Raw genomic sequence first — 23,622 nt, 5'->3', positions numbered from 1 at the left:
GATTTGTGGTCCTTCCTTCTGGATGATGTCGAGTCTGATGATGTCTCCTGGTTCTGGCACAGGAGCATAAGCTACATTTTAGGGTTCATAAGAAGGGCCTGCTGGATCAGACCAAAGGGCCATCTGCCCCAGTATTCTGTCTTCAAGAGTGGTCAGAGAGATGCCTTAAGAAATTTGCAAACAGGGGTGATAGAGCGTGCGCTCCTGTTTATCCCTAACATCTGGTAGTCAAAAGACTGGTGCTGAAACAGGTATACTTTTTAGTTCTTATAACTAATACCTGCTAGTCTTCTCTTTTAATTGCTCTGTTTCTTTTTTTAAAAATCTTCCAAGCTAGTTGCCATTATTGTAGCTTGTTCATCTGGTGGTTGAGAATCTGAGCTTTCATTTGAAAAAGAAAACACCCAAGCTTCTCGTTCTCATTGTTTTACTGAGGAGCTTGAAAGTCCCAGGTTCAGTCCCCGGCATCTCCAGGAAGTGCTGGGGACGTCGCCTGGCTGGGAATGTCACCTGTCTGAAACCTGTCAGCATAGACAATATTGAGCTAGGTGGATCAATGGTCTGACTTGGGGTAAGGCAACTCCCTGTGTTCTTAAGATAAATTTTGCCAGCAATATATATAAACAGCCTATGGCCATACTGCCCTGATCATGCCCGATCTCATCTGATCTGGGAAGCTAAGCTGGGTCAAGCCTGGTTAGTAATTGGATGGGAGACCGCCTGGGAATACCGGGTGCCGTAGGCTTAAAGGAAGGCAATGGTAAACCATCTCTGAATACCTCTTACCATGCCTTCAACTTGAAGGCATACAACAACAATATATAAACAACATTTTGCAAGCATAATTATTTATCCCAAAGTGGACAGAACAGAATGCTCAAGGGTCCTACACATAAGCCAAATCTAGTGGTGAACTTTGTGTAACGAGGGCCAGGATCTTGCAGGTAGAATTCCTTATATCGCGGCTGCTCTTATTGCTTCTGGAACTTCCAAGGCTCGTAATGACACATCAGAGATTGACTTGCAGTTTGCCGGATGCTGTTCATCCCCACGCCTGAAGGGATTCTTCCCCCAAATGCAAATGAATTTGAACGCAGCTTAATTGGAAAACAGAATCCTAAATAACGATGACAGCTAATGTTGATCGTGGCTTTAGTGTTAATCTGCTCCATTGCGTTCATCCAGCTTAGTGTATTTGGATTTATTTATAAATATATATATAAAATATTTGCATGCAGCTATTTTGTTGTAAACCACTTTGATGTTTTTAACACGTTGAAAGCAACAACCATAGAACAAAAAACATTAAACATACAATGAAAACAAAGGTCAACTGTTGCAAAAAAAGGGCATCTTCTTAATTGCCTGCATAAGCCTGGCGGCACAGAAAGGTTTTCAGCAGGCGCTTAAAAGTTAAAACAGAAGGCCCCTGCTGAACCTCTGTTGGCAGAGCATTCCAGAGAACTGGGCTGATGACACTGAAGGCTCAATTTCGTGTTGATGTCAAATGAGCCTTGCCAACCTGGGGGCTGACCAAAGCCACTCTTGTAGATGCTCTCAGTGATCAAGCTGGGATATAAGGGTTCAGGCAGTTCCTAAGGTATCCCGGACCTAAGTTGGTCAGGGCTTTGTAAATTAACACAAGGACCTTGAACCTGGCTCGGTAACAGATGGGCAGCCAGTGCAGATGTTTTAAAAGTGGTGTCACGTGTTGTCAGCTATGTGCTCCCATCAGCAGTCCGGCTGCCGTATTTTGCACCAGCTGGAGCTTCTGAACCAGGGCCAAGGGCAGCCCCACATAGAGTGCATTGCAGTAATCCAGCCTCGAGGTTACCAACGCATGGACTACAGATTTATGAGAAAGAGACTTCCCCACTCCTCCAGCAGAGTATTTGGGAAAATAACTAGCCTTGCTAATTTCTTGTTCTCTCAGTGCTATGCTGTTTTATTCTTTCTAGCAAGGTGTCGGCTTAACCTAGGTCCAGGTTATTCACATCAGGGCCCTCACTTTCATGTCTGCCTCTTTCTTTTTTCCAGGCAGACCCTGTGATGGTCTTGAACGATGACAACACCCTCGTGATCCTCTCCAACCGCCTCTCTGAAACAGGAGCCCCTTTGCTGGAGCAGGGGATGATTGTGGGGCAGCTGACTGTCGCAGATGCGCTTATCATTGGCAACTGCAACAATCAGGTGGGATCCTGCATATGAGCATTTTGTCCCCTGCCACAAAAGATGACACATTTTGGTAGGGACTATTCGGTAGGGAATGTAGGAAGAGGTCTGTTGGAATCTAGCAACTCTTTCCCCACAGTAGCCAACCAGATGCCTCTGGAAAGCCCACAGCATTTGGTAAATTAATGACCTCCCTCTTAAAGGAGGGAGATTGCAAAGTTGTAGGGTCTTCTTCATGGTGGCCCCCTTTGTTTGGAATTCCCTGCTTAGGGAGATCTGTGTTGCTACCTCTCTGCACCACCTCTGTTGGTATGTGAATGTGTTTTTAGATCAAAGGACCTTTCTAGCATATATTCACTGTTATTGCAGATCAAGTTTTGACTGGTGCTCTGTTTTCAGATCTTTAATATATAACTTTGCATTGTTTTAATTATATGTATTGAGTTGTGTATTTACTTGTTTTTACCTTTGTATATTGCTTTGGGTGTAGTTGTACAGAACAATGATTCTGTATATATGCGTGTGCAAATATATATCAGGGCTTCTATGGAATGCATCTCTCATAGGTGAAGTTCAGCGAGTTGACAATCGACATGTTCCGGATGCTGCAAGCTCTGGAGAGGGAGCCAATGAACTTGGCATCACAAATGAGCAAGCCTGGGCTGCAGGCAAGTCTGTGGTCCCCGCCCCCACCTCCACTTACCAGGCTAGCGACCGGCAGTTGATTTTAACTTTGGTTGGGGTCAGTAGCCGCTCCCCCATTTGAGAATTCCACATGGGCTGATTTTAGTCTCCCTTCTTTAAGTGAAAGCTACAAGAGCTGCTTTTAGGAACTTGTATTTTTGTGTTTGTTTTTTCAATCTTGTACAGGAGACGACCGAGAAGCCAGCAAGAAGGGAAAACCCTCACAAGTATTTGCTGTACAAGCCAACCTTCAGTCAGCTGTACACCTTCTTGGCTGCATCGTTTAAGGTTTGTGCAGAAATGGGTCATGGGCCCTTTGCAGTGGTAGAATCTCCCAAAGCACAACTTTGCTGAGTTGAAATGCAAGTGGGCCAACGTGGGCCTTGGAAGCCAAAGGCGCTTAGGGAGCGTGATTGAAACAAACAGCGACAAATCAGAATACTGTAGTTATGAATTGTATTTATTTTAAAGCAGTTGTCCCCTAATTTTTTCCCCCACGGACCACTGAATGATTTCTTTTTTCTGCCCGTTGTAGCAGTTATAATGCACTGTGCTCGGTGCTGTGTGGTTTTGATTGTATTTCTACAGACACGCCAAAGATCACCTGAATGAAGCTTGTGGACCGTTGGTGGTCTACAGGCCACCATTTAGGGAACTCCTGTGAATCTTCTGAATCACTCAAGGCAGCTAACAGCAATTTAACCTTTAAGTTATGCTGACAATTTAACGCTGAAACAGCCGTGGAAAATAACTGAATACAGCAATAATAAACCTTTATTTGCAAAACCATAGTTTTCCCCCCCAGAATCCATTTGGTAAGGCACCAGTTCACAGCCCAAATGCCTTTCTAAAGAGAGAGCTTTCTCAACCAACCTGTGGAGGTCCATCTCAAGAGGAAGCGAGATGGGCTTTCCTTGGAATTTGTACAGTAAATGCAAATCTAAAATTACGAAGCAAGAGGAAGAGACTCCCTACCCCCTCATCCCCAAGGGTGGGTTGAAAAAGGGATTACTGTATACTACGGCTATCCCACTCACTGGCGGAACAGATTTTTGTAAAAAAATAATTGTATGAGCCAGCCAAACCTATTTGAACAGAAGCAATGGTGGGACAAAGTGTGTGTGTGTGTGTGTGTGTGTGCGTGTGTGCGTGTGTGCGCGTGTGCGTGCGCGCATTTGTCTGGAAACGGGCAACAACTTTTTGAAAGTTGAAAGTGGCATATGAGAGAGGCGTTGCTTCCGTATAAGGATGGGTGGCTGTACGCTGCCTCTCTCCCGCCTGCCCTTTCCAGTATTGATTCTAATGTTGTAGTGGTCTAATTGGGTATTAGAACAAATCAAATGATGAAACTGAGGTTATCATACTTTGGACACATCATGGGAAGACCTGATTCCCTAGAAAAGACAATAATGCTGGGAAAAACAGCAGGGAGTAGAAAAAGAGGAAGGCCAAACAAGAGATGGATTGATTCCATAAGGGAAGCCACAGACTTGAACTTACAAAATCTGAACAGGGTGGTTCACGACAGATGCTCTTGGAGGTCGCTGATTCAGAGGGTCGCCATAAGTTGTAATTGACTTGAAGGCACATAACAACAACAACAAAGTGTTTTTTTTGGTGAAACAATACACAGGAAAAGCCTGTGTGCCAGTGAGTGGGAGATGCTGAGTGGATTTTGCTTTGGTGCTTGGGGGCAGGAATTTTTGGCCCTCTCTGATGTGTGTAGATTAGCTCACTTGCTTAAGCGTTCTCAGTTTGTTCTTGGCTCTCTGGCATGAGGCACCCACTTGTGTTTGGCGCTTTTTTTTTTTTGTCTCTTATTAAGAGCAGACGTCCTGGCCTATATAATGATGAAATGCTCGTAAGATAAGTTCTCTAGACCAGCGGTTCCCAAACTTTTCTCCCCATGGACCACTTGAAAATTGCTAAGGGTCTTGGTAGACTGCTTAATGATTTTCCTGCTGGTTTTAGTAACTGCAATGCGCCGTGCTTGACATGGTATGATTTTTAATTGGATTTTGATTGCTTCTTTCATTTCTTACATTGTATTTTATTATATTACAGTTTGCATTCCATAGACCTCAAATTGTAATACAGTAAAATACAATACAAGGAATAAAAGAAGCAATAAAAACACAATAAAAAATTAACATGAAGATTTAATGCAGACATGCCGTAGCCCACCTGGATGATGCTTGTGGACTACTGGTGGTCCATGAACCACAGTTTTGGGAACCCCTGCTCTAGATGTTGTATGGAAAAGTAAAACAATGCTATGGTAAGAAATCTGCCCTAAATCCTTTAAAACTGCAACCCAGCCCAAAAGCCAAACACACAAGGACGCGCACAGTATAGTAAGATACGAATCACGGGAGCTTAAAACAACCAGCTAGAGCCCCCAACCATGCTACAAGGGCTTAAATAATGAGATCTTAACAGGCCTGGTGCTGAAAGGACAACAATGTGGTGTCAGGTGAGATTTTCTAAGGGGAGCATTTCATAGCCAGGGAGCCACCACCAAAAATGCCCTTTCTCTTGTGGCCACTCTCAGAACTTCAGATGATGTGGGGGAGAACACACACAGTGAAGGGCTTCTGCAGATTACCTGAAGGTATGGATAGGTATTTTGTCAGGTACTGGATCCCAAAGCCATGTAGAACTTTATAAGTCCAAAGCTAGCACTTTGAATTGGGCCCAGATACAAATAGGAAGCCAGCAAAGGCAAGAGGGGATGGTGCTCCTTGATGAAATAGCCCTGAAAATGTCCAATCATTGATGCTTGTCCCGGAGAGAGCCCTTTGTAACACAGACACTGTCGGAGAACTGTGTGAGAGTCGCTGGGAACGGAGAGTACTGAGCAAACTTATGTGTGTGTGTGTTTGAATCCTTGCTAAAGATTCCACCTTCCCTGCAAATTAGTCAGACAGAGACTTTAAGCTTTAAAATAAGAAATAACTACTTTATTCTGGAAGTACATGCTTGATAGGAAAGAGTCCTATATCTAGCTAACTAGCTAAGTTGGAGCAGCAAACACTGAGCCCAGTGCTTGCCCTCATGCTTGGAGGAGAGGGGAGCAGACATTTTTCCTTTGTCTCTCTCTCTCCTCCAAGCATGAGGGCAAGCACTGGGCTCAGTGTTTGCTGCTCCAACTTAGCTAGTTAGCTAGATATAGGACTCTTTCTTATCAAGCATGTACCCTCTTTGGCAGCTGTGGAGCAAAAGGAGGCAGGTTTCGCCGCCGGCAACTATACCAGCTGGATGCAAAGGTTTACTGCAGGGCTGCTGTGCCTTTTTAGGAGTTGTGTAGAAGAGGGAATGTCTAGCCGAGGCAGCCTTTCTCACCCCTGCCCGACAAAAGCCGCACCCACGTGAAATCCCCTCTTCCTCTGTCCATAAAAGTTCTAGAGCACCATCCTTCTCTTTTTTACGTCTGGTCATCCGACTGGTGTCTTCCTCCTAGCTTGACAGAAGGCAGCCCGGGATGGGGGGGAACCCCTAGCCCAAGACAGTCAGTTGTCCCAGGGGAATTCCCTGTTTGCTAGCCTTTGCCCACTCCCTGAGCCTGCCCATGTGACGGCTCCGTGGATCAGCTGACCTCACACGAGGCCTCTGGGCAGCCAGGGGACCCCGTCTAGCAGCATCAAGTAGCTCTGTCAGTTGTGTGGAAACAAGGGAGGAGTCTGCACAGAGTTACAGCAGTGGGGAGGGTGGGATATTTCCTCAGTGCAAGTCTTACCATTACTTTTTTTGAAAAAGCATAATTTTTGCATAAAAGTGCAAAGTAATTTTTGCTTTGGGTTGTATCCAGCTAAGGTCTACTCAGAATAGACCCTCTGAAATCAATGAACCTAATTTAGTTGGAAATTGCAGCTGGCGCAGAATTCAGTGGCCAAACTGCTGACCGGGGCGAGATAGTTGGAATATATAATGCCAATTTTGGCATGGCTGCACCGGCTACCAGTTAGCTTCCGGGCTCAATTCAAAGTGCTAGTTTTGACCTACAAAGCCTTATGCAGCTCAAGACCTCAGTACCTCAAGGAGCGCCTCTCCCCACATGAACCAACCTGGACCCTGCGTTTGTCATCTGAGGCCCATCTCCGTGTGCCCCCTCCGAGGGAGGTTCTAAGGAAAGCAACAAGAGAACAGGCCCTCTTAGTGTTGGCTCCCCATTTATGAAATGCTCTCTCCTGGGAGGCACACCTGGCACCATCATTGTCTGCTTTTAGATGCCAGGTAAAACTATTCTTATTAACCAAGGTCTTTGGGGTTTAATTTTCGGTTTGTTTTTAGACAGGTGGGGTGGATTTGTTCCTATGTTTTTCATAAGTGCGTTTGGACGGTTTTGTTTGTGTTTTTGTATCTGTTTTAAACAGTCGCTTTGAGTTTCTTTTGGGGGGGAAAAAGCAACTAATAAATATAATAATAATAAATGTCTCTTAACTTCAGTGGGTCTACTCTGAGTGGGTCTAGGACCGGATACAATCCCACTTAAGACTCCTTTGGGTTATCTTTGATACTGACTGTTTAAAATAAAAAAAAAGTACCTGTCTTGTGCATTAACCAATTAAACGCCTACCTCCCCCTCTCCCAATTTGCCCTCTCCGATCCCTCCTTTCCCCCCCTTCTCCTGTCAAAATTTCAGGAGCTGCCTGCGAATAGCGTCCTGCTAATCTACCTGTCTGCAACGGGCGTGTTCCCTTCAGGTCGTTCGGATAGTGAAGGTACAAATAAAGGAATGCTTCCTGTCATGAGCAGGGCTTGAATTCTCTTTATGGTCCACAGGCCGACAGGAACGCCCCAAACTCTTGTTTTCCTCTCTCAAAGGATAAGCTGCCGGCTGGCTTTCCTTGTCCGAACGCGGCAGCGCTCATGCAAAGCGGCGTTTGGATTTTCTCAAGTCTACCTTTGGGCCACATTTCAGATGTTTTCTGGCGTTGGAAGCGTTAGGCCCGGCTCAGACGCTTACCGGGCTGGCAACCTACTTTGTATGGTGAAGAAGTGGCTATGTGACCCCCTCTGCCAATGGGATGCCTCTCTGCCCTCCCCTCTCCACTCAGGGAAGCAGCCTCTACAACAGTGGTGGGGAACGCTTTTGAGCCCAAGGGCCACATTCCCTCCTGGGGGCCGCATGTCAGTGGTGGGTGGAGCCGTGAGTGTGAATTTTACCTTTGTACAGTAGGCAACATTTTCTTTTTTTAAAAAATAATAATTATTATATAACAATACACACACAAAACAATGTTAAAAACAGTAAAACAGTTTGCATATGATGACAAAAGGTGAAGTAGATAAATGAGTATATTACGGGGTACAGGGAGGTAGTTTAAGATTAAACTAAAAGAACTCTTATTTTACAGTAGGCTAGTTTCTACACGCCTACGGTCATACTACCCTGAACACGCCCAATCTCGCCCAATCTCAGAAGCTAAGCAGGGTCAGGCCTGGTTCGTACTTGGATGGGAGACCGCCTGGGAATACCGGGTGCCGTAGGCTTAGAGGGGAGGCAGTGGTAAACCACCTCTGAATACCTCTTACCATGAAAACCCTACAAATATTCCAAAAAGATTCATAGAATCATAGAATAGAGTTGGAAGGGGCCTATAAGGCCATCAAGTCCAACCCCCTGCTCAGTAGGGTCGCCATAAGTCGTAATTGAGTTGAAGGCATATAACAATAATAAGTTTCTACACAACACGTCTGTGTGCACCTACATACACACACACAGGTATCCCTATCCTCCATCTGGGTAACCACGGGCATAATCGGAGCTCAAGGATGCGTCCCAGCCAGTCAAAAAACATTCACGGTGTGAAAGCAAGACCTGCTAGGTGCGTGACTGCAGAGAGAAAGTCTTGAGGGCCAGAAAAAGAGTCCCAGAGGGCCACATTTTGCCTTTGGGCCTGAGGTTCCCCACTCCTCCTGTACAGCCTGAGTTTAAAGCGTTACGAGGCTCCATATGGAGCATGTGACATTGAAACGGGGCGCAGTGCACACCTGCTCCTCCGCCGCACAAAGATCACCAGCCTGGTAAGTGTTTGACCAACCGTGCCTTTTCTTTTTTTAACCTGTCAGAAAACCTGAATGCTTGTGGGGCTGTCTTGGCCCTTAACAATCCCGCTTTGTGCTCTTTCTTTCTTTCTTTCTTTCTTTCTTTCTTTCTTTCTTTCTTTCTTTCTTTCTTTCTTTCTTTCTTTCTTTCTTTCTTTCTTTCTTTCTTTCTTTCTTTTTTTCTTTTTTTCTTTCTTTCTTTCTTTCTTTTTTTCTTTTTTTCTTTCTTTCTTTCTTTCTTTCTTTCTTTCTTTCTTATATCTAAGTGTGGCCAAGAGGATGACTGTGCTTGGGGAGGGGGGGGGGAGGCTGTAGAGATGGTGGTTACGACTTCCTCGTTGATCATCATGACAGTTCAAGCCCTTGTCATGACTTCTGTAACTTCCTTCCACCTCACTTCCCTCCCCACCTATCCGACCTGGCAGAATATTGGGATGCAGTTGCCACCTTAAAAAAAAAAAAAAAGAACTCCCCACACTTCTGCAGAAATGATAATGATGTTGTTGATAATGATCCATTATAAAAACTGGCTGGAGCCGAGTGAATGGATCGGACAAAGGCAAGCAATTTCATTTTTTTACTGCACAACGTTTGCATTCAACAAAGAAACTCCTCTGAGTAGATGTTGTCTTATTCCCGCCACCCACTTAAAAAGACTTGCATTCCTTTATAAAATGCATGCTTGTTTCATCTTTCCTTGCATGATTCATAAACCTTTCCAGATATTTTACACCAAAAAAAGGAAACCCCTGTACCAAAAAGTTTACAGGGTTTTTTTTTTAATTTTTAAGAATTTCTTTTAAAGTAGCTGTGTAGAATTCTCCTGTGTGCTTTGGTGCCAGATCTGCTGTCCTTAGTAGCCTGTTTTTGTCTAAGTCCGCTGCATGAGCTCTTGTCCTTCCCAAATGTAACGGTGGAACAAACATCCATCTCCGCCCTTTGGAGAACCTTCTAGATTTCTTGTTACTCTTCTGAATTCCCAGTGGGATGAGAGCCCCTAGGGGCCCATTGGTGCAATCCAAAATGGCAGGATCCTCTGCCCTGCCCTAGAGAATGGCATTAATGCAGCTGGGACTGTGGGAGGGAAGAGAGCTGGAAAATTGACATGGGGAAAAGCAGGAGGGACAGGCAAGGGTCTTCCTGGGCCTTCCTGGTGGTAGTGGCATAGGAAGGCAGATAATCTTATCTGACTTGCCCTTCTTGGAGACACTATGAAATGATGGAGCACACAGGGGCCAAATGAAGTGTGGAACGGGGGTTGGCCTAAGGAAAGGACAAGGCAACAGGGAACACTGCCTGGTTGGCCAAATCGTCCAGTAACCTCTTGAGCTCAGTGTGGCAAACTTCCGATGGCTACATCTCCTGTTTTTCACTGCTGCAAATGAATCACTTTTCATTTATGTTTCTGGTTTGCTAGCCGCTTTGGCCTTCCCTTGGGAAGTTAAAGCTGGTTACAATCAATAAATGAAATGGGGAGGAGGGGCGGAAATGCTCAGGCTGGTTGTCTCAACCCTTTCAGTTGCCCACGGTGCAAAAGTCAGGAGTGGTAAATCCCGGCCAAGCCATGTAGCTGATGGGGCCAATGTGGAACTAAGTTCAGATTCAGCAAGTCGTCCGATAGGCTTCCTGAGCTGAATGTGGCGGTGGCGGGGGGCCGAGTTGGAACAGGGAAGGATACCTTTTCCTGGAATACTGCTTCTCCCAGTTGAGTGCCATGCCCACATTGGGGGCATGGAAAACAGCATCCAAGTGACCGCATTGAACGTGTGTCAGCTTGGCTGTGTGAAAAAGCGAACAAATTACCTGGGTCTCCAAGGGAAGGAGTGAAATCTTAGGGCCAAAACAGACGCGATTTAATTGCTTGGATGCAATCAATGTGCGCATTTGTGGTTGCTCTTCTGAAAATAGCAACCAGTGGAAAAGGGAAATGCAATGCCTTCTCTCCCTGCCATAAAGGGAAGGGCCGAAGCTCAGTGATGGAGCACCTGTTTTGCATGCAGAAGGTCCCTGGTATCTCCAGGTAGGAATGACCCCTTTCTAAAACTGTGGAGGGCCGCTGCCAGCAATACTGAGCTAGATGGACCAGTGGCCTGACTCGGTATTAAGGCAGCTCCCTATTGGTGAAAAAGCGTGGGTTGTAAGAATTAGCCCTTAAGCTTCAACCCTGTCCACAAACTCTCGGCAGTAGATCCCCTTAAACTTGGTGGGACTTTACTTCTGAGAAATCGTACGATGGAATGGGCGGTGCGTCAGTTCAGGTGCTAGCCAGCAAAAATATATATATATATATATAATATCCTTTGGGAGAATATGGTTAAGTGCAAAAGACGATGTGAAAATTCCATTGTCTTGTTGTGGAAAATGATTGAATCCCATTGGGCAGTCATTAAATCAGCGCTATAAGCCCTGATGCATCTGTAGCTGCTACCAAGAGTCAGGTCAACAACAGCAACAAAATTTAAGCTTTCCAAAGCCATATTCCCATTGGCATTCTCTCCCTCTGTGTCCTCGCTGTGGTGGTGGTGGTGGCGGCCAGCGTTCACATCAAATCTGGAAAGGTTCTTTCTGACTTGTTAATGTAGAAGGATGGATACTAGTTCTTGGGTGTATTGATTTGATTGTGGTGTGTGTTTAAACATGGTGTATATTGATCCTTCTTGTTCTATGAAATAAACACGGTTTAGTTAGAGAGGCCTCTAGCGACAATGGGTATCGTCCTTTTGGGCCCTGCACAGTCTACGCATGGGTTGTCAGTGGGCAGCCCTCAAATGCAGCGCTTGAGTCAATTTTCATTCCTCCGCTAAATTTTAATTCAAGGTCACGGGGTGCAGTTAGTTTGTCTCGTGTTCTGAGGCAGCTGGACAGCCATCTGTTGGGAATGCTTTGATTTGGATTCCTGCATTGAGCAGGGGGTTGGACTTGATAGCCTTATAGGTCCCTTCCAACTCTACTATTCTATGATTCCATGAATTCATCATCTAAAACGAAAGCTAGAAAATATATTGGGTTGTGTTCAGCCAAGTCGTACTCGGAGTGAATCTACTTAATGAACCTAAGTCAGCTTCGCCCATTGACTTCACCTGGTCTGATCTGAGTAGGACTAGCACTGAATGCCATTTTACCGAGACGGGAGACAAGTTGAGCTAACAAAAAGTGCACAACAACCCGTTGTCCAGCTAGCAATCTACAAGCTCTCACAAATTCTCCTTTCTGCCCCTTCTCAACGGGGGCTGCTGTCGGCATTCCGTGTTTGTTTCTTTGCCAGCCTAGCCACGTATCTGCTGTTCATCGTGGCTCCTGTTTGCCCACCTGCAGGTCCCTACGATTTTGGGGGTGTCCTGACAAACAGCAACAGGGACATTATAAATGGGGACGGCATCCACAAGCGGAACCAGTCGTACAAAGAGATGCACTGGTGAGTAGCTCGGCACTTGCAGTTCAATTACCGTTTTGTTCTTGAATTTTCTACTTTCCCCTCTGTGGTATATGTGGGGAACATTTTTCAGCCCGAGGGCCACATTCTCTCATAGGCAACCTTTTGGGGGGCCTGTGCCGTCGGTGGCGGGAGCCAGAGGCAAAAGTGGGCAGAGCAACAGATGCAGCTCTTAACCTTTTGCAGAATAGACTGCATTCCAGCCATGCGAAAGTCAGAGGTTTCTACACACAAGACACAAACCTCTCTATCCGGGCAAGCGAGAGGCATTGTCCCAATTCAAGGACATGCTCCAGTCAGACAAAAGGATTCAAAGCGGGAACGTAGCAGCATAATGAGGGACTTGGCCTAGGCAGGATTCTGAGAGACTAACAGAGAGAGCTGGAGGACTGCGTTTGCCTCCTGGGGCCAATTCCCCTACGTTTGGCCCCATTTCCCCCCCGCCCCCGCTTTAGGGCTTTACGCTCTCTGCCCCTTAACACTTTGCAGTTGTGGAAGATTTTGGCTTCACAATATTACTGTCTGCGAACGAACACATGGAAACACAGTCAATGCTGCAAAACCCTGTAGGAGAATTTCTTGTTTGTATTCATTGATAGGGATCTCATGTTTTTAATTTTTCATTCAGAGGTCTTGCGTGAGAGAGATATTTAGCTACACAGATTCTCATAGAGGTCTTATGCAAGACCTCTCTCTCTCTCTATTTTTTATTAAAGTTCTGATGTTTGTACTTCAACTACAGTCTCCAAGGTAATCCCCTGCATGTGTGGAGATCTTTGAGAGTAAAACTCCTCTAATTTGGGTTGTTAAAATGACAGCGCACCTTCAGCATGCGACAATCAGTGGAAATATACACACTTGTATAGTTTTGGGTGCTGGAAACAAAATGGCTAGCGTTTAGGTCTGGGGAGGAGCCAACAGCAGTTGTGGCAAAACGATAAAAGACAATCCGCTAAAACATCACCTCATGCGACAAACCACCTACTACAATCACCCATCCCAGAAAGATTTGCCTGTACCTTGGAAAAACTGCATGGTCGTGAATTCGGACCTACCTATGTAAGATTTGAGCCTGCATGGCAGGGCCTACATAGGTTTGCTTAGCTTACTTTAGGCTAGGTGCAGGGAACCTTTGGCCCTTCATACATTGATGAACTACAATTCCCATCAGCCCTAGCAAGCATGGGCCATTCACTAGGGATGATGTGAGTTGCCATTTAGCAACATCAGGAGGCCAAAGGCTTCCCACACATGCTTCAGGCCCTGCTGCTATTATTAGTATTGATATTAATTAATTTTTTATTATTTATTAAATTTGTTACTCGCTTGTCACCTGAATGTCTCCAAGCGACTTGCAACAATGTTAAAGACAAAAACAAATGTATCATGCTATAAACACACACACACGCCAGTGCAGTCATAGGAAGCTTTGGCAGCATACTAAGAAGAGACAATCTACTTTCAGTCCATCAAATGCCTGGGGGGAAAGGTAAGTGTTTACCTGGTGCTGAAAAGATGTCAGTGAAGGCACAAGGCGGACCTCACTAGGGAACATATTCCACAGATGGGGAGCCACAACTGAGAAGGCCCTTACAAATAAATAAATGAAAGTAGGGGCATGGGGAGAGCCCCCAGAGTAATGTTCAGTTCTTACAATGGCAAGGTGGGGATGTGTCTCGACAGATCTTCTCCATTGGGGAGAACTGTTAAAATATTTGGGGGAGGGAAGGGAAATATGAGTGGTGGCATCTTTTCTCACCTTGGCGGCACACTCTGAATGCTTTCTGCTCCCTTTCAGCCTCCACCCTGGCGATCTCTATCCTTTCACGAGGAAGCCTCTGTTTATCATAGTGGACTCCTCTAACAGTGTCGCCTACAAGGTAAGACTTTTCAAGCGTCTGCGTTTGGAGCACTCCTACAATCAGCCCTGCGCCCAGAATGCCCCAAGACATCAAACGGAAGGAAATCGGCCCAAAATAATCTTTCCTGGATGCAGTATTTTAGTTTTTCCCTTTTGTTTGTAAACAGAAGTTCTTTGCGTTGAGGACAAAGCGACAAAAGAAAGAGGCCTGAATCGTAGTAACAACTGATCTTTATAAAATGCTAAAATGTCCTTTATGAAATGGTGAAATGCCCAACGCATTTCAGTTAGGATCTTCTTCAGGGGCACAGGGATGCAACATTTATAAATAATAAATAAATATTAAATAAACAAGAATACAGTTTGCCTATTAAGGAGAGTTGTTGCTTTGGTAGTATTCTTGTGCCCCTGAGGAAGGCTTTTGCTGAAACACAGCAGGCATTTCATTCTTCTATAACAATCGTTTCTTGCTGCCTGGAGACGTTGCTGAACAGAAGCCCAACAGATCTGGGTCTGGTCTGTGCCTGCATGAGAGACTGCCTGGGATCCATATGTATGCTTGGGTTCTATAATGAAAAGAAGGTGCAGTAAAAATGTAAGAAAGTAAAATATATCATAACATTCAGGTTTTTTTAAATACCATATTGAGGCTAGATCTCACTTTTCTGGCGTGTGTGTTTTGAGCTGCCCCCTCCCCACGCACACTTTGGTTCGAAGGAGTGATCTCTGTGGCTCAGGTTTTTAAAAACATAAGAAGAGCCTTCTGGATCAGGCTAGTGGCCCATCTAGTCCAACATCCTGTTCTCACAGTGGCCACCAGATGCCCCAATGGGAAGCCTGCAAATAAGACTTTGAGGTTCTCCTCAGATGTAAGAGGCTAGGTATCCATCTTTCTAGGAAAGAAATCCCCACTTGGGTTTCTGGACCAAGTGTCAGATTTCTGGCTAAGCCTACTTCTGAACCTCTAAAGCACAATTAATTGCAACTGTGCCCTCCAGAGCTATAATGCAATGCTGTATTAACCCATGATTAACACCAGCCCCTTTGGAGAGACATCGTAATGCAATCAGGTTGGCTGTGGCTTGCTCCGTTCCTTGTTTCAAAGACTTTACTAGAATTTCAGTGTTGCTAAATTACGCATCACTATAATGCCCCCAAATTTGTTTGTTTATTTATGCTGTTTTTGTCATCTAAGCCCAGCCATCCATTTCATGGATCTGCCTGATTTGTCTCATGGTACGGAGTCCTGCGCTTAATCAGTGCTTTGGCGCAGGAGGGAGAGGAGAGGGGGATGAATATTACTCTGATGAGACCCAGCTGGTCTTTAATATGTTAACAAGCTTAGTAGGAAATAGCTTAATGAATCTTAGTGGAATTGACACATTTGGAAAAGAGCTGCTGTCCTATGTGTTGAGTCCTGGATAGAAACTAGAAAAAGGCTGCATTTGTAGTTTGTGCCTTCCCTTCCTTTTCCCTCCCAAATTTCCAACTTCCTCAAATCCCTTTTTTCCACAACATATTAGGAAGTGGTAGAAAACACTCTCTTGGCTGGAAAAAGACACCCGAGCAGTCTTCTGCCTTTAAAAACATTTGTGCTTCTCATAATCGGGCTGTCACATCCAGAAAGTTGAATTTCACGTTGAGTTGTCCACATGACATCCCAAGATGCACTGCGTAGACTTCTGCTATGCTCTGTTGTCAGACAAGTAAATAGAACACAACTCTTCTTATTTGAGTGTGTGTATTTGATTAAAGATAACACCTGCTTATTTAAAGAGATTTGTAAGCACATTTAATTGCTGTGGTTCTTTACTTACTTGATTTGTTTTAAAAGCATCTATATACCACTTACTGATTCACAAATCTCTGAGCGATAAAAAACTAACAATATATCATTAAAACAAAAACACAATCTAAAACTAGTAAAACAGCAGTATAAAAACACAGAAAAGCATATAAAAGCAAATAAAACAAATGCACAACATTCAAACTCATCAAGCGGGGTCCAGTCTTATGGACCAGAAAAAAACTGATCAGAAAAGTCTTCACAAGACATCCGTAGCAACTGTTGGCTGCTTCTTCACGTAAGGCAGAGATTTCCACATTCTTCTCCCTTTACCCCAGACAACAACAGAAAAAAACTCTGGGAACCATCAGTCATGACAGGGTAGAAAACATTTTCTTGGAAAACCTGCAGCATGCGCTACAGCAAGTATATGGGCATGAAAGTTCTTTAAAGTTGTAGCATAGCACATGAGGCTTTAAGGGTATGTCTGCAGCGTTCCATTGTCTCTCATCCACATCTCATGGGCTGCTTTTGCATGTAAAGATAAGACAAACGTTCTGTCCCATCATGGTTTATTGTGACTGAACGGTGTGCTGGTGCATGCTCCCCAATTCGCCCCCTGCTTTGCTCCTCCCCGGCACAAACTGGATAAATGAATCAGGAATCCCTCTTACATCTAAACCCAGAGGTCATGGTTTGTTGCTTCCGAATAAACCACAAGTGCTAGCCAACCTTAAGCCCTGGTTTGTACTTGGCTTGCTAACTGGGACTTGTTTAGGGGCAAGAAACAATTCAGCCTTGGCTCCCTGGTTTGTTTATCCTGCTTGTGCTGGGGTAGGATTAAAATAAGAGCATTTGGACAGCACACATCAGCATGTTGCTAGTTCATAATAAACCGCAGAAAGCCCAAAAGTCTGCTGCTTCGTTGTCTGTGAATGTGGCCATTGTCCCTTGTTTCTCTCTGTGCGGCTCTTTGCTTCCTTTGCACATGTGATGCAGGCAGGCGGGGGGGGGATCTGGGAGTCATCGAAGGACAACTGTGACTAGTTCAAGCCACAAGTTGGCTCCCTGTTTGGAAGCAATTTATGGGTACACTTACCAGCCAACTTTCTCAAAATGCAAGTTTATAGGGAGCAATGTCTTGAATCGCATGTGTCCCAAAGTTCGCATCTGATTGAATGAGGCAGTACCTTTCTAGGGACAAAGGACAGGATCTAGCCAAGGACTTCTACTAGCGCAAGGGTTTCTGCTTGCATAACAGAACTTCCCTACCCCTCCTTTCTACCTGTGTTCTGTGCACCCTCCCCAAAATTGCTTCTGAAAGTTGGCAGCAGATTTGGGGGACAGTGTAAGGAGAATAGAGGGAGAGGATGTTCAGTTGCGCAGCCAAACATCCTCCTGTCAGTGGATCTATTTCACCGGATACTGCCTGTAACCTTGATGTGGATCCCTAACCTGACACCCTAGTCAGAGACCAAGCACCAACTGCACCAGCCAGCAGGAGAATCTAGTCTGTGAAAACAGCTGGCGCAGTCACATTCTTAGTGACTTACAATTTTTACACTTAAAATCCTACTCTTTAGAGAGGTGTACGTGGGCCTCCCAGCGACGCTTCTCTTCAGCCGCTGATCAGGTCTGCCTTTCTCCTTGGCTTCCTGTTGCTATTGGATGAGGAGCTCTCAAACCAAACCGCTGAAATCTCTTCCTCTCTTTCTTTCACTCTCTCTCTCCTCTTCCAGAATTTCACAAACTTGTTTGGACAGCCCCTGGTGTGCCTACTTTCACCAACAACATACCCCAAAGCACTACAAGGTAGGAGGTGTTTCTCTCTGTGTGTAGCAGGGTTTCAGTTGCTGCGCTATGCTCCTGCGTTTTTCAAACTATCGGTGAAATGACGAGGGTATTCACATCCCAGGTTAAAAAGCTGCTGCAACACCTTTTTCTTTCTTTCTTTCTTTGATCCCCTGAGCCACGGTGAGCAATTTTGTTTTGGCAGGGACAGAGCATCTGTCCTCTGGAAGTTTGCTATAAATGTATACTAATACTTGTTGAAATTGGCCTGCCGTACACAAACCTGTAGCCTGGGTGCTTGGCGAAACTGCTCTGACGCTGTCCCGCTGCTGTATGAGAGTGTTATTCATTCATTCCTCAATAATTTCAGCAAACTATTGTGCTTTGGGCTCCCATAAGAACATAAGAAGAGCCTGCTAGATCATGCTGGTGGCCCATCCAGTCCAGCATCCTGTCCTCACAGTGGCCAACCAGATGCCTAAAAGGAAAACTCCCAAGCAGGGTCTGAGTGCAACAGCAACTCCCCTCACTTGTGATTCCTAGCAACTGGTATCCAGAGGTTTACTGCCTCCGACAGTGGTGAGAGAACGTGGCCTTCATTCTTAGTAGCCATTGATAGCCTTGTTCTCCATGTATTTGTCTAATCCCCTTGTAAAGCCATCCACGTTGGTGGCCATCATTGGCTCCTGTGGGAGAGGATTCCACCTCCTTCCACCTTTCGGCACTTTCCTCTCCAGCAGTAAAAATTGCAGAAGTGATACAAGTCAGCTCTGCCATGTGCTTTTTGAAATTACGTTGGGGGAAAATGGCCTGAAGCCTTTGGGAAGCTGCTTGTAGCCCACCCTGGTCAGTTCTGGGACAGACCCCACAGAAAACTTAACAATATTACCCTGGGTGGTGGGTGGTCCCATGTGCTAGCTGTCAAAAGCACCACTTTAGCCAAGAGCTAATCTTATAATTTTAGTAGAGAGGAGCGATCTAGCCCAGGTGTTCCCAAACTGTGGTCCGCGAGCTCCACTCAGGCGGTCCACTGCATGTCTATAAAGAATGCTTACAGTCTGAATTCTATGGAATTCAAATTGCAATACAGTAAAATACGATACAAGAAAGAAACTAAGTAATACCAATGGAGTTAAAAGTCATACAGCATCTAGCACAGAGCGTGGCAATTGCTCCAGCAGGCCTTAAAAGCGTTAAGCGGTCCGCCAAGGCCCTCATCAGTTTTCAAGTGGTCTGTGGGGGGAAGAAAGTGTGGGAACTGCTGATCTAGCCTTTGCAGTGAATAAACGAACCATTTTCATTCGGCAAAGTAAAATTCAAAATAAAATGGGACGGGGAGGAGCTTCTTGGCTGGTCATGTTAGTCCAATGTTAGTCCCACTCAGGGTAGACCCATTGAAAATAGCAGACATGACTAACGTAGATCCGTTCATTTCAACGGGTCTAGTTTGAGTTGAACTTAGTTGGCTACAACCCAATATTTATGTAGGTGGCAGACACATTTACAATGGTCAAATCTTCCTTTGTCCACCCCCTTTCTGTTTAGCTATGGATTTTCTATCTTCTCACCCTTTGGGGCTTTGTAGCCCTCCGGTGGAGGGTTTTAGAAGGGCAGCAGGTCCTTTGCTCCCGTCCCTGCATGGTGCAAACAGTGGTATGTGGCCCCTGTTTCAGGCTGGCTGGAGATGAAGATCTACTGCAACGCTTTGGTTGCAGTTCCCCATGTTTGTAATATAAGCATGGGTCACGCTTCTCAGAGGAGACTGAGAACTGCAGAACTGCAAGGGTAGGGCTGTGTAGCTCAGTGGTAGAGCACCTGCTTTGAATTCCCAGGTTCGATCCCTGGCATCTCTGGGTAGGGCCGGGAGAGGCCTGAAATCCTGGAGAGCTGCTGCCAGTCAGTGTAGAGAGTGCTGAGCTGGATGGGCCATGGTCTGACTCGGTCCAAGGCAGCTTCCTGTGTTTCATGTTCCTATGGGGCTGGTAACAACAGGTGAAACGTTCCTGTTAAAATCTGCTTAACTCAGCTAAAATAAGCAGGCCTTTGTAACCTTTTCAAAAAGTGCTTCTGTTGCCTTTTTAGGTCCATGCCGAAAAAGCATGTGTTGTGCCTCCTCTCTCTGCTTGCAACGGTAGCTGTGGGATGCAGTCTCTCTTAGGGGTTTTGCTTGCCTGGAGCAACTTAATGGAAGCCTTTCTGGAGGGAGACTAGTAATCGAATTAGGGAGCGAGATATTTCCTCGATCCGAAAGCTCTCTATTAACTTTACAACCCGTTTTTCCAGTCCCTATTACTGTAAATGGGTCTCTGGTGGTGTCGCTCTCTGAGAGAGCTGCCCCTTTACTGCTACTGGTTCCCAGCATGAAGTCCAGTCTGGTGACATAATTTGTGACACAGGAAGTTGGTGGTCAGCAGTGAATGCATGAGAGAAGCTGGAGACTTCACCCTTTGGCCTTTTGGAGGTAAGTTCTATTATGTGCCAAGAGGTTTTGCGCAAAATAAAAAACCTGTCTCTGTGAAAATAACAGCAAGTCAGTCCGGAGGAGTGGTGAAAATAATAGAACTTGCCTTTAAAAATAAAAATAGACACAACCAAAAGGTGAATGTCTCCAGTGGGAGAGGAGGGTGGGGAGGGGATCCTCTTTAGTGTGTAGTGTGCCTGCTGGTTGGAGCCTTAAACCAGTCAGCTCTCATTTTGCTTAATTGCACAACTTTGAAAGAGAGCTAGGGACTTGTCAAGCTGAAGGATCAGCTTTCATTCTGGCGACTAATTGGGATGGCAATTTAGTGGTGGAGAGTATTCTTTGTGTGTGCTTTTGTGGGATTAGGGTGGGGGCCATTCTTCGCATTTTATTTATTATTTAAAATTTATACCCTGACCTTTCTCCTAGAAGGAGCCCAGAGTGGCAGGCAACAAACGATAAAACACGAAAAGTATCTTTTTAAAATCTTTTTTTAAAAAATATTTTACAAGTCTTTAAAAAAAAAATTGAAAACGAAATCTGATATCAGACTGGGATAAAGGTCTCTACTTAGTAGGCTTTTTGGAAGAGGAAGGTCTTCAGTAGACGCCGAAAAGATAACAGATGGCATGATGCCACAAGCTGTTGTTGTATCACATCCACACCATGCATTTAAAGCACATTTAATATACCTTTAAAGCACATGGCTTCCCTCCAACAATCCTGGCAAGCGTAGTTTACCCCTTGCAGGACTACAATTCCCAGCACCCTTAACAAGCTACAGTTCCCCAGATTCTTTGGGGGAAGTTGCGTGTGTTAAATGTGCTTTAAATGCCCGGTATGGATGTGACAGAAGTCTCCTGGTCGCCTAGAGACGTTTGTATGGGGCAACAAATAAAGCAAATAATAACTATTAAGTTCTCAGTGGTTACCTCACAATTAGGGAAATCTCCTTGGTTCTTGCAGCCAGAGTGCCTACAGTTTTTCCCTGGGATAGGCAAATTCCTGCTGGTACCTTAAGGGACGCTGGTCTGTATCACAGACCTGGGCCCAGCTGCCCTGGTCTAGCAACGAGCAGCTTGGATTATTAGCCATGTCCCTTTGCACTTGACACAGAGTCCAGGTTGGGGAACCTGCTTATCCTTGGGAGATGCACAAAGATTCAAGAGGGTAGGTGATGTTTTCTGATACGGTGCCATGGGTTTGAAACGCCAAACCTCCATGAGGACTGGAGCCACAGATCTGCTCATAGCTTCATGTTCTAAAGTAGCAGCAAAGCAGCAACTTAGAATGGCTTTTGGTCTCTTCCCTCTCCCCCCCCCCCATTAATAATAATAATAATAAAATTTTATTTCTAAGCCGCCTATCTGGCCGAATTAACGGCCACTCTAGGCGGTGTACATAAAAATTAAAATACAACAACTAAGTACAATTATAACATCTAATTAATCCACCCCCCCACATCTTTACAAACTAAAACCAGATTACCCAGGAGTCCCGTAGGCCCGCCTAAACAGCCAAGTTTTCAATCCTCGGCGGAAACCTACCAAGGAGGGGGCATGGCGAAGGTCATATGGCAGAGAATTCCAGAGGGTGGGAGCCACAATCGAGAATGCCCTCTCTCTGGTCCGCACCAGCCTAGCTATTTTAACTGGCGGGACCGAGAGGAGGTCTTGTGAGGCTGATCTCGTCAGGCGGCATATTTGGTGATGCTGGAGGCGCTCCTTTAGATAAACTGGACCGAAACCGTGTAGGGCTTTAAAGGTTAACACCAACACCTTGAATTGGGCCCGGTAAACAACTGGTAGCCAGTGTAGATCTTCTAGCACTGGAGTGATATGATCACGGCGGCGGCTGTTCTTAATCAACCGTGCTGCCGCGTTCTGTACCAGCTGTAATTTCCGGACCGTTTTCAAGGGTAACCCAACGTAGAGCGCATTACAGTAGTCTAAGCGAGAGGAGACCAGAGCATGTACCACCCGTGGGAGCAGATGGACAGGAAGGTAGGGTCGCAGCCTCTGTATCAGATGTAATTGATACCAAGATGCCCGGCTCACTGCCGAAACCTGAGCCTCCATGGACAGCTGGGAGTCAAGAATGACCCCGAGGCTGTGGACCTGGTCCTTGATCCCACTAGACTGCCAAAAGCCGAAACCTGAAACACCTTGTCAAATGTGAAACCTACCCTCTTTCACCAATGTGAAACCTACCCTGTTGAGGTTGGTATTTGGGGATCTTAAGGGTAGATGATGAAAATGTGTGGAGATTTCAGTACATCTGAACTATTGTTCTGCTGTGTGTGTTTGTTTCCCTGTAGTCCCCCACCCTGACCTTGAAGCAGACGATGACTATAAATAAAAGAAAAGCAAAATAGGCAAATGTGAGATTTTTATGCAAAATGAAATCACTCTGAGGGCTGTATCCAGTGCTAGTCTTATTCACAGTAGACCCATTGGAAATAATATTTATTTATTAGATTTCTATCCCGCCTTTCCTCCCAGTAAGAGCCCAGGGTTATTAATAGACATGACTAATTTAGACCCATTAATTTCATTGGGTCTACTCTGAGTAGCACATAGTTTGCTGCAACCCTGTGTTTTGGGGTGATGGTGGTTCTGTTTGGCCCTTAATAAACATTTGCTGCTGCTCCTTTTCATCAGTGCTGAGCAAAGTTATGGAGAGCCGACGTGGCTGGTGGAGCGTCTTTGGTGTTTTTTTAATCGTGCCTCCCTCTCTACATGTCATGGTAGGGGGTGTCACAGTGGCCAACAATCTCTCTCCCCCTCCTATTTCATAGGCTGAGTGCATGATTTGTTCTTTGCTTTTAGATCAGTCTCAACGAGGTAGCCTCTTCACCTTCTTTCTGAACAATCCTTTAATGGCATTCCTGTTTGTCTCTGGATTATCCAGCATGCGCAAAGGATTATGGGACAAGTGTCACGATTACCTTCGCAAAATCTTCCGGGATATTGCACAGTTGCTGACTCATTCCCGTTCCATAGGTACGTTAATTGGGTACACTTAGACGGAGGGCGCTTCACCGCCAAAAAAGAGCAACAGTGATGAGTTCTGTTTATGGGGTTTTATTTAATATTAAGTACAGTATCTGGGGTTGGGGAGGCAGGAATATACCCTGGTATCCTTTGCCAGCCTGCCCTCCCAGACATTTTAAAAATAACTTTTCTGAATTCAGCTTTCTTAGTTCTGCCACTTTGTTCCTTTCTGCAGATCAGGCCTTCCTCCAGTTTTTTGGAGATGAATTCCTTCGCTTGCTTCTAACCAGATTCGTCTTCTGCTCGGCCACCATGAGGATGCACAAAATCTTCCGGGTATGGCAAAGAACTCTTTTCTTCTTGTCAGAACAGCTCTTTGATAGACACTGACCA

The 23,622-nt window shown here is 45.3% G+C and overlaps 1 protein-coding gene and 2 pseudogenes across 6 annotated transcripts in view; all 3 read left to right on the top strand.

Moving 5' to 3' along the window:
- SCAI (suppressor of cancer cell invasion) overlaps positions 1 to 23,622 on the top strand; it is a 71,222-nt gene that overhangs the window by 38,768 nt on the left and 8,832 nt on the right. For 4 of the 6 annotated variants that reach the window (XR_009759758.1, XM_061604056.1, XM_061604058.1 and 1 more), the window contains 9 exons: positions 2,038 to 2,190; positions 2,739 to 2,840; positions 3,043 to 3,144; positions 7,499 to 7,577; positions 12,220 to 12,319; positions 14,136 to 14,217; positions 17,724 to 17,796; positions 23,065 to 23,238; positions 23,465 to 23,565. Coding sequence is in view for 4 of the 6 variants with exons in the window: in XM_061604056.1 (XP_061460040.1) it covers positions 2,038 to 2,190; positions 2,739 to 2,840; positions 3,043 to 3,144; positions 7,499 to 7,577; positions 12,220 to 12,319; positions 14,136 to 14,217; positions 17,724 to 17,796; positions 23,065 to 23,238; positions 23,465 to 23,565 (966 nt within the window). In the remaining 2 variants the exon portion in view is untranslated. Of the gene's footprint in view, positions 1 to 2,037; positions 2,191 to 2,738; positions 2,841 to 3,042; positions 3,145 to 7,498; positions 7,578 to 12,219; positions 12,320 to 14,135; positions 14,218 to 17,723; positions 17,797 to 20,058; positions 20,237 to 23,064; positions 23,239 to 23,464; positions 23,566 to 23,622 lie in introns of those variants that run through there. The other 2 variants (XR_009759759.1, XM_061604057.1) reach the window with 2 other exon arrangements.
- On the top strand, positions 627 to 745 carry LOC133374076 (5S ribosomal RNA; annotated as a pseudogene).
- LOC133374069 (5S ribosomal RNA) lies at positions 8,231 to 8,349 on the top strand (annotated as a pseudogene).

Source organism: Rhineura floridana, chromosome 20 (genome assembly GCF_030035675.1).
Source record: "Rhineura floridana isolate rRhiFlo1 chromosome 20, rRhiFlo1.hap2, whole genome shotgun sequence".
In the NCBI taxonomy this organism is placed as follows: Eukaryota; Metazoa; Chordata; class Lepidosauria; order Squamata; family Rhineuridae; genus Rhineura; species Rhineura floridana.
The sequence above is the reverse complement of the archived record's forward strand: the minus strand, read 5'-3'. Positions and strand labels throughout refer to the sequence as shown.